Raw genomic sequence first — 9,272 nt, 5'->3', positions numbered from 1 at the left:
GGGGGGGAGGGGAGAGGGAGATTTCAAGGGGTGTGATGCTGGGGGGAGCTGGACGTGGGGGGCCCTGCTGACCCCCTGCCCCCTCCTCGACAGACCAAGAACCAGAAGCGGGCGCGGGCGGCTGCCCAGCAGCGGGCCCAGGAGCAGTTTGCCTCCGTCCCTCACTCCTTCGTCTTCCACCGCGGGCGCGTGGGCCGGAGCCTGCAGCAGCTCATCCTGGACGTGCGGCGGGTGATGGAGCCGTTCACAGCCAGCACCCTGCAGGTGAGCCCCCACTGCCGGCCGCCTACACCCAGGGGTCCCGGCCCCTGCTGCCAGGTCCTGCGATGTCTGCGGGTCTGTGGAGTCCAGGCTTTGAATTCAGTGCAGCGCAGGCAGGACTCCTGGGTTCTGTCCCAGTGCCAGGAGGGCTGCGGGGTCTAGTGAGTTAGAGAGAGGGTGGGGTGGGAGCCAGGACGCCGGAGTTCTCTCCTGGCTCTGGGCGGGGAGCACAGTCTCTGGGAATGCCCTTTTTCAGCCCCCAGGCCCCAGGGTGTGTGTGGCAGGTAGCGCGAGACTTGCTGTCTTCCAGGTGCGGAAGAAGAACTCGCTGAAGGATTTTGTGGCCGTGGCAGGGCCCCTGGGTGTGACGCACTTCCTGGTCTTCACCAAATCCCCCACCAATGTCAACTTCGTAAGTGGTACGGCGGGGGCTGGGGGGATTTGGGAGAGCCTGTGGGGCTGGGGGGAAATCCTCAGTCCCCCAGCTCCATGCCTGGTCAGGCTGGAACAGCTCCCTGGGTTCAGGAAGTGGCAGGCCTCTCCCCATGGCTGACAGGGGCCTTTGCTGATTGCTTGAGCCTCTTTGTGCCTGCCACCACCTTCCTCTACTGCCTGGTCCAGAGCACGGAGCCGGCGTTGTCCGGCATTGCCCTGAGCTGGAGTGCAGGGAGGTGTGTGCCTGGCTGGGTGCCCCCGTCTAGTCCCAGTGACGTTCCTTCCCCTGGGCTCTCCTAGGGTGGGGCTCGGCGCCGGATGCAGCTGATGAAGCAAATCTTACTGAGCACGCGCCGTGATTTCAGTTCCAAAGTAAACGCACTGATGCATCCGTCCCGCTGGGCAGCCTGCTTAGCATCGAGCCTGGCACTGCCCACGTGGGCAGGTGTGTGCTGCTGACCTTACCCTGACTCCTGGGTCTGTCGGTCTCTCCTGCAGAAACTCGTCCGTCTCCCGGGAGGCCCAACACTGACCTTCAAAGTGACGCAGGTGGGTGCTGGGCCTGTTGGGCGGGGCTGGGAGTCCGGAGCAGCCCCCACCCGTTAGTTTGGAATTAGCGCGGGCCACTTATTCCTGCATCCTTAAATCCCAGGCCAGCTAAACGTGTGTGGATTGTGGGTGTCCAGGTCTGTCCCTGGGCACAGAGGACTGAGCTGGGCCTGTGTAATTCGGGGGAGGGCTGCCCTGGCTCCACCGTGCACTGCTGAGCACAAGCTGGGGCTGCCCAGGGTGATGCCCCCTCCCCGGCCCACCTAGTCAGCACAGAGCACCCCCTTGCCTCTCGCCAGCGCCCTGACCCCCTGCTCTGCTCTGCCCTCCAGTACTCGCTCATCAAGGACGTGGTGTCCTCCTTGAAGCGCCACCGCATGCATGAGCAGCAGTTCACACACCACCCGCTGCTGGTGCTCAACAACTTCGGCCTGCAGCAGATGCACATCAAGCTGATGGCCACCATGTTCCAGAACATGTTCCCCTCCATCAATGTGCACAAGGTGGGTGCGCGGGGGGAGGGAGTGCTTGGGGGCCCCCTGCCTGTGCTGCAGGAATTATGGGGTTCCCTGGGGGCTGGCAGGGGTGGAGGGAAGCCCTGCTGTGGGTGGTGCTCGTCTCTGGTGCTCATGGCCTGCGGCTCTGCCCCCAGGTGAACCTCAATGCTATCAAGCGGTGCCTGCTGATCAGCTACAATGCGCACTCCCAGCTCCTGGACTTCCGGCACTAGTAAGGGTTTGCGCTGGGGACGGGTGGCGGGCAGGACCATGCACCGCGGGGCACCCAGGGAGATGGACTGGGCTGTGTGAGAGGGGAAGGGGAGCTCCGTCTCAGCAGGCGACCCCTACGGCTCTGGCTGGCCAGATGCTGGTGATGAGGGTATAGTCTGCTGATGGCTCGGTGATTTCATCCTCCAGTAAACGCTCTGAGGCATCCAGGGGGATGGAACTGGGGGGGGCGGGGGCAGGATCTTAACCAGATAGAATGACAGACAGACAGACGCACGCTAGCAACTTGCTGTCTTTGAGCAGCACCTTCTTCCCGACTGTCACCTGAATCCCTGGCGGCTCAGAGCACCAGGCCTACAACCTGACCCCCACTGGCTCCCTTTGGCACATCCACACGGGGCTCAGCCCCGTCCCAGCAGCAGGGGAGAGCAGGGTGTGCGGGGATGGGCTGTGCTCCTTGCTCAGCTGGCTGCAGGGCCTGACTGGGGCCGCACCAGCCGAGAGCAGCCGTGGAGCGCTGGGTTCGAATCACATCGCAGCTCCCCTGGCACCGTCTCCCACCGTCCATTCTCTGCCATTGCCAGGCTCCCCCGACTGGCAGACCTGCTAAGCTGGTCAGTCCTGTCTGCCCTTCCTGAGCCCCTTCTGGTGCCTGGAGCTGGGTTCCTCTCGGCCCCTCCTGCTTCCAGAGACCCCCTGCCTGCTGAGCTGGGTGACTGGTGCGTGACCTCTCCTGTCTCTTCTCCCCCAGCAGCCTGAAGGTGGTGCCTGTGGGGGCGAGCAAAGGTCTCAAGAAGCTGCTGCAGGAGAAGTTCCCCAACATGAGCCGGCTGGAGGACATCAGTGAGCTGCTGGCCAAGTGAGCGCTGGGCCCTGCGGGCCAGGCGCCGGGCTGGGGAGGTGGCAGTGCAGGGCCAGGATCTGAGACACTGCAGCGCCTGGCGGCTCAGAGTCAGCCCTGCCAACCGCTCCCATGGGCAGATCACCCTGCGTTGCCCGTTGTCTGTGCCCGTGGAGCTGAGGGGGGCCTCTGAGGCTGCTCATGTACAGTGAAGCAGAGTTTGGCTTAGAGTGGGGATGGGGGACTGGGAGCCAGAACTCCTGGGTTCTCTCCCCGGCTCTGGGAGGGGAGTGGGGACTGGTGGTTAGAGCAGGGGGGCTGGGAGCCAGGACTCCTGGGTTCTCTCCTCGGCTCTGGGAGGGGAGTGGGGGCTGGTGGGTTGGAGCAGAGGGGGCTGGGAGCCAGGACTCCTGGGTTCTCTCCCTGGCTCTGGGAGGGGAGTGGGGCTGGGGGTCAGTGCAGGGCTCGCCAGGCTTGTTTGTGTGACGGGTGGGTTTTCCCCCCGAGGGACATTAACTTTCAGAGACGTAGGCCGAGCAGGACGGAACCCACAATATCTGGAGCTGCCGCCAGGTTGTACGCGGGCGAGGGAACATGAAGGCCCAGGCAGAGTTGTGGCGCTCATCTGAGTGTGTGCTGCCCACAGGGCGGAGCCAGGGGGCAGGCGCGGAAGCAGTTGCACGGTTGTCGATGACAAACAGAGACTTGAGTAGAACAGTTGATCTTCCAAGTAAAGGTTTCTGATCCGGCCAGGGGCTCCACACCCGCTTGCTCTGCCTGAGCCCCACCTGTGACCTGCCCTTGTCTGATGGATTCTGTCGCATCCCTCACAGATCGTGGCCCCGGAATGACCCTGCAGCTCATCAAGGTGGAGGAAGGGGTTGAACCAGGGGCAACGTGCTCTATCACAGCTTCAGTATGCCCGGTCGGCGCCCCCATTCATCCCCCTCTGGGTCCGCAGGCCCTTCGGTCACTCCCGTCTCGCCAGTGTAGAGTGGCGAGTTTCGAATCCCTGCGGCTCTAGTCCCCCACTTGAGCCCCTCCCCATTGCTGTCCCCTCCAGTTTCTCAAGACGGAGGAGCGAGCTCCGGGTAGCCCTGGCCAGGAAGGAGGAGCGGCTGCGGCTGAAAGCAGTAGCGGCGCTGTAGGCAGGGCCAATGCTGCAGCGCGAGAGGAGCAGGCGGATAGAGGCCCACAGGTGAGCGGGGGAGGCCCCACCATCCTGTCCTGTCTGGGGGCAACAGCTGGCTGGGTTGGTGGTGGCTTGAGGGAGAGGAAGCCTGGTACTGTGCTGGAGTTGTAGTCCCCTCGGGCCCTGCGCTGGTGCCTTGGGTGCAGGAAGCAGAAGCCTGGCAGGATCAATTAAGCGCACCGGGGGAAGATGCCGACAGTGGTGCTGGGATCCTGGCTGCCGAGGACCAGGACCCAGCCAACCAATCAGACGATGACCTGGAATAATTTAACCGGCATGAAGTGGCGAGGAGCCTGACGCAGGTGACGTGTGACCCCAGGGACAAACGTGCTCGGACCTGGCTGCTGCACAGCCTCCCAGCCTTGGGGATGGGGGGAGCTGGGTCCGCCGAGTCTCCACGCCGGGTAGCAGCTGATGATGCGGAATCTTCCTGAGCGTGTTTGTGAGTTCAGTTCAAAGTAAACGACTGGGATGCATCTGGCAGACGCCCTGGTCCCTAGCCCCACGGATGCCCTGGGTCTAGCCCCCCTAGCTGTGCAGTGCCTTGAGCTGGTCCAGCTTAGGGCGGGATGCTGAAATTGAAGCCTAGCTTTGGGGATTGTGGGGGGAGGTTCTCCCATCTTCAGCAGCTCTGCCCTCTGAGCCCCTGGGCTCACGGGGGCTGGGGGACAAGCACGGATCCCTTGGTGCTGGTTCTGGAACGCACCCGTGGCCATCTTGGCGAGCCCCGGTGCCTAGTGGGGTGGGTGATTGCCTGGTGCCTCATTTCCTATGCCTAGGGGGCCCTATTCCCTATCCATGGGCCCTGCCTGTTTCCTGGATCATGAACTCGCCTCCTGGTTCTCCGCGCATCTCGTAGCTCTGGTTCCCCAAACCGTGTGAGAGGAAAACCTGGGCCCCTGTGTCTCCCCCAGCCCAGCAAGAGACCTCAGACCCAGCCAGCCTGTCGGGAGCAGCCGGCAAGCCGCAGGGGCAAAGCACAGGAGACTCCTTGCCGAGCCGCGAAGGCTGGGCGCAGCCGCCAGGGAGCCGGACTTCAAAGGCCTGCGCCAGCAGATACGACCCACGGAGCCCTCAGGCCGCGAGCAGCAGCGAGTGCACAGACTCCCAAGCCAAGAGGACCCAGGCATCCGGGGCAGCAGGGAACCAAGCGAGGGCCCTAGGCTTCCGTGGCTCAAGATTCAAAGGGCCGGGGGGAAGCTGGTGGCTGGGACGGAAGCAGGCAGCTCAGAGGAAGGGGTTGCCAGAGGCCCAGGGCCGCAAGAAGGGGCAGCCTTAACCCCCCACCACGGACATCTGCCTTGTTCAATAGACTGTGGGGGATATGGGGGAGGGTGGCTGTTCACTACACACTCTGCATTGCCCCGTTAGGTCTGTGTGTGCTTGGTTGCTGTGTGCGGGGGAGGTGCCCTCCCTCCCAGCCAGTCCAGAGTGGCCCCCGTCCTGACCGGGCCAGTTGCTGCAGCTGGTTGCTTGGCCAGCCTCTGAGCTGCGCTGGGGCAGGACGGGATGGTCTTGGAAGTTCCTTGCCCTCCCCCGATGTGCTGGGGCTGAGGCATGGGTCTGTCAGCGGGGCAGGGGTGCTAGCCCTCCCACTACGCTCCAGCTTGTGGGGAGAGGGAGCAGCAGCTTCAGGCTGGCAGCCAGCAGGGAAGTAACGCCCTGCTTACTGCTTCCCTCTTCAGCCTGCGGGCGTTCCTGCATGCTCTGGGGCACAGCGCCAGGTGAGGGGGCTGGGGGGCATTTTCGAGGTATTTCTCTGGCCGGGGCTTTAAGCCAGGGTTGTCATGCTGCACTGATTGCTGAGGGGTAATTGGTGGGCGATGGCCATGGCCTGCTGCTCTCCTTGAGGGCCCCTGGAGCCGCATCCCCCATCCATGGTGGCTGGCGGGTGGGAGTGTGTGTGGGGATATGGGTTCTCCCTAGAGCCCCCCTTGGTAGTGTGGGTGCGTGGGGGGGAGCTACTTCAAGTCTCCTGGTAACGTTGGTCTGAACAATTACGGAACGGCTCGTTTGGCACCTGCACTGCTTTGCCCACTGCTTGCAGAAGGGGCAGCCCCTTTAGATGGAGGCGGTGTGGGGCTTGGCGACCAGGGGCAACTGGCAGCCCCCCAGCAGCTCCCATTTCTCCCAAGTTCCCTGTTGCTGCAAGCCACCAGCAGGCTCCCATGCTTGGCATGTGGCCTCCTAGGCAGCCTCCTGCCTGCTGTATGGGGGAGGGGGAAAATGGGGCTAATGTCAGGGTGTCCTCCTGCAACCCCACTTACCCCATTTCCATAGTGTGGGGGGGACACGGCAGGTTCAGCAGGGTTCAGCAAGATGATCTAAAGTACAAGCCATGTGCTAGAGTGGGTCAGCTGCAACGGGACGTGCCTCTCAAGCTGTGGCTGCATTCAAAAGCGCTGCTGCGGGAGCACTTTGAACGTGCGCTGTGGGTCGCTGGCTTCCCAGCGCTGCAGGTCCTCCTCCACCTCCTAGGGGATTGCTCCCAGCGCTGGGGCATGTGGTGTTACACTGGTGTCTTTGCTGCGCCTCAGGGGGGTTCACCCTGACGCGAGAAAGGTAGCAGCGCTGTAAAGCACCATGTCGCACTATGGATATAGTCTTTTGTCTGTCGTGAAAAAAGATTTCCTGAACTCAACCCCCATTACATTTATCTTATGTGGAAATTGGATTCGCTGAACATAGTTCCACTTAATCACAATTTTTCAGGAACAGAACCACTGTGAAGTGACGGAGTTACTGTTCCTTCAGCTGCAGCTGCTGGTCCCTGCAGGCCTGAGACAGTCACAGCTGCTCTCACCTGCAGTGGGCCTGGGTGGGGGGAAAATGATGCAGGGGCTGCCATGGCAGCAGCTGCCTGGGGTGCACCCCATGTTAACACTGCACGGCTGGGCCTCCAAGCTGCAGCAAGCTGGGGAACAGACCTGCCAGCGCAGCCTGTTCTCACCACCCAGCATGTGAGTCACACCCACGTCTCTCCACCTAGGCAGGGACCCTCGGTCACTTCGCAGCCTGTTCTCACCACCCAGCATGAGAGTCACACCCACGTCTCTCCACCTAGGCAGGGACCCTCGGTGACTTCGCACCCTGCTACTGCAGCAAGCTGGGGAACAGACCTGCCAGCGCAGCCTGTTCTCACCACCCAGCATGTGAGTCACACCCACGTCTCTCCACCTAGGCAGGGACCCTCGGTCACTTCACACCCTGCTACTGCAGCAAGCTGGGGAACAGACCTGCCAGCGTGTGAGTCACACTCACGTCTCTCCGCCTAGGCAGGGACCCTCAGTGACTTTGCACCTGTTCTCACCACCCAGCATGTGAGTCACACCCACCTCTCCCCGCCTAGGCAGGGACCCTCAGTCACTTCGCATCCGGCCTGCAGGGTGAGCTCAGCCCCAAGGTGCAGGCAGCGACCCTCTAACCCAGCCCCACCCTCCTTTGCCTCAGGATGGCTGTTACAGGGCCTGCGGGGCAGGGGGCCTGCAATGCTTCCTTCAACGCCTTTCAGGAGCACATGTGGCCAGTGCTGACGGTGGAGTTCTTCCTGGCCTTTGGGGGCAACGCCTTCGCCATCTACCGCTTCGTCGCGCATGAGCGCTCCTGGCACACGGGCATCGTCTACTCCTTCAACCTGGCCGTCAGCGACCTGCTCTACGCCCTCTCCCTGCCCTTCCTGGCTGCCTACTATTACCCGCCCAAGCACTGGCGCTACGGCCTGGCCCTCTGCAAGCTGGAGCGCTTCCTCTTCAGCTGCAACCTGTACGGCAGCATCTTCTTCCTCACCTGCATCAGCGTGAACCGCTACCTGGGCATCGTGCACCCGCTGCTGGTGCACGGGCGGCTGGAGCCGCGCCACGCCAAGCTGCTGAGCGGCGCCACCTGGCTGCTGGTGGCTGGCCTCTCCGCCCCCACCCTGCACTTCTCAGCGCTGCAGCCCCGGGGGAACTGCACCGAGTGCCTGGGCAGTGCCACGGACGAGCAGCTGCCCCAGTACCTGCCCTACAGCCTCTTCCTGGCGGCCGTCGGCTGCGGGTTGCCCTTCCTGCTCACGCTCCTCTCCTATGCCGCCATCCTCCGCACCGTCTGCCGCAACCCCCACATCACGCGGCTGGAGAAGCGCAAGGTGGGGAGGCTGGTGAGCGTGGGGGTGGCCCTGTACGCTGTCTCCTACCTGCCCTACCACACCCTGCGCAACCTCAACCTGCACCTGCGCCAGCGGTATCTGCAGGACGGGCACCTGAACTTCCAGCATGCGCTGCCCATCCACTCTGCCTACCAGCTCAGCAAGATCCTGGTCACCCTCAACATCTGCGCCCACCCGCTGCTCTACAGCGCCCTGGCAGACAGCATGCGGGGCTGGTGCCGGGCCCCCCACGGGCAGGACAGGGACCAGCCCGCCGAGAACATGAAGCTCCAGGTCCAGGGCTGACACTGGGGATGCAACCAGCCTCCCACCCACCCCCTTTGTGCTGCCGGCACATGGGACTGGCTCTGCCCCCTGCAGCCCAGGCCAGACCATGCAGGGGGTAACAGCAGCTGCTCCAGCTGCCTGACCCAACCTGCCCCAAACTCGGGGGGGGAGGGGGGAGGAGCTCCTCCCTCCTCAGCTAGAAGCCAACCCCCACTCCCCCCGAGCAAGGGCTGCTTGTGAGACACCCCCGTTACCGCAGCGGGGGCTTGGCTCTTGCGAGACCAGCCATTAAAGCACAGTCTGAGCTGGCTGTGGTGTCCTGTCGCTCTCTTACAGCACCTGGGCCAGCTGCATCCGCACCCCCTGCGAAGCAGGAGCAGAACTCAGAGCCTGTCACCACGGCCCCCCCCAGCACAGCAGGGCCGTGAACCCCACCCACAAGGCACTGGGATGCTGGGGGTGGAGTCAGCCCCTACTCCCGCCAGCCGCATTGCATAACGCGGAGCAGGTCAGCTTGCTGCTGCCCACACCGCAACCCCCAGCTTCCTCCCTGACTGAGACACGCGCAGGGGGGCTGGCCCAGCCCCCCCAGGCGGGGGAGGAAGTGAGACTGCCACACGCCTGGCTGGGATGAACCTTTATTAACGACCAAGTCTCCCAACAGCATCAGCCGCTCCTGGCGCAGCAGCAGGCAGGGCGCCAGCCTCAGTTGGTGGAGGGTCTGTGGGGGGATGAGGGGTGTTAGAATGGGAATGAAGCTGGGAGTCAGTTCTACCCTCCCCCTCCCCTCCCCACCCCCCATGGGACAGCAGCCAGAGAGGTGCCCAAGGGGGGCAGTCACAAGGCCCCCCC

The 9,272-nt window shown here is 63.5% G+C and overlaps 1 protein-coding gene across 1 annotated transcript; it reads left to right on the top strand.

The window, feature by feature from the left end:
* Positions 1–63: 63 nt before the first annotated feature.
* On the top strand, positions 64–8,474 carry LOC116835926 (P2Y purinoceptor 11-like). Its single transcript, XM_075061450.1, has 8 exons — positions 64–264; positions 572–673; positions 1,195–1,245; positions 1,578–1,748; positions 1,898–1,974; positions 2,725–2,832; positions 3,878–3,958; positions 7,457–8,474. Exons 1-8 carry the CDS (start codon positions 235–237, stop codon positions 8,436–8,438), a joined length of 1,602 nt encoding a protein of 533 aa, XP_074917551.1. The 5' UTR covers positions 64–234; the 3' UTR covers positions 8,439–8,474.
* Positions 8,475–9,272: the final 798 nt, after the last annotated feature.

The sequence above is a fragment of the Chelonoidis abingdonii genome, unplaced genomic scaffold (assembly GCF_003597395.2).
Source record: "Chelonoidis abingdonii isolate Lonesome George unplaced genomic scaffold, CheloAbing_2.0 scaffold1062, whole genome shotgun sequence".
In the NCBI taxonomy this organism is placed as follows: domain Eukaryota; kingdom Metazoa; phylum Chordata; order Testudines; family Testudinidae; genus Chelonoidis; species Chelonoidis abingdonii.
The sequence above is the reverse complement of the archived record's forward strand: the minus strand, read 5'-3'. Positions and strand labels throughout refer to the sequence as shown.

Bases quoted from the DNA above. Each gene is read 5' to 3' on its own strand.
- LOC116835926 (XM_075061450.1), top strand. From the start codon at position 235: ATGGAGCCGTTCACAGCCAGCACCCTGCAG. The intron at 674-1,194 runs GTAAGTGGTACG...TCTCTCCTGCAG, and splicing joins CCCCCACCAATGTCAACTTC to AAACTCGTCCGTCTCCCGGG. The intron at 1,749-1,897 runs GTGGGTGCGCGG...CTCTGCCCCCAG, and splicing joins CCTCCATCAATGTGCACAAG to GTGAACCTCAATGCTATCAA.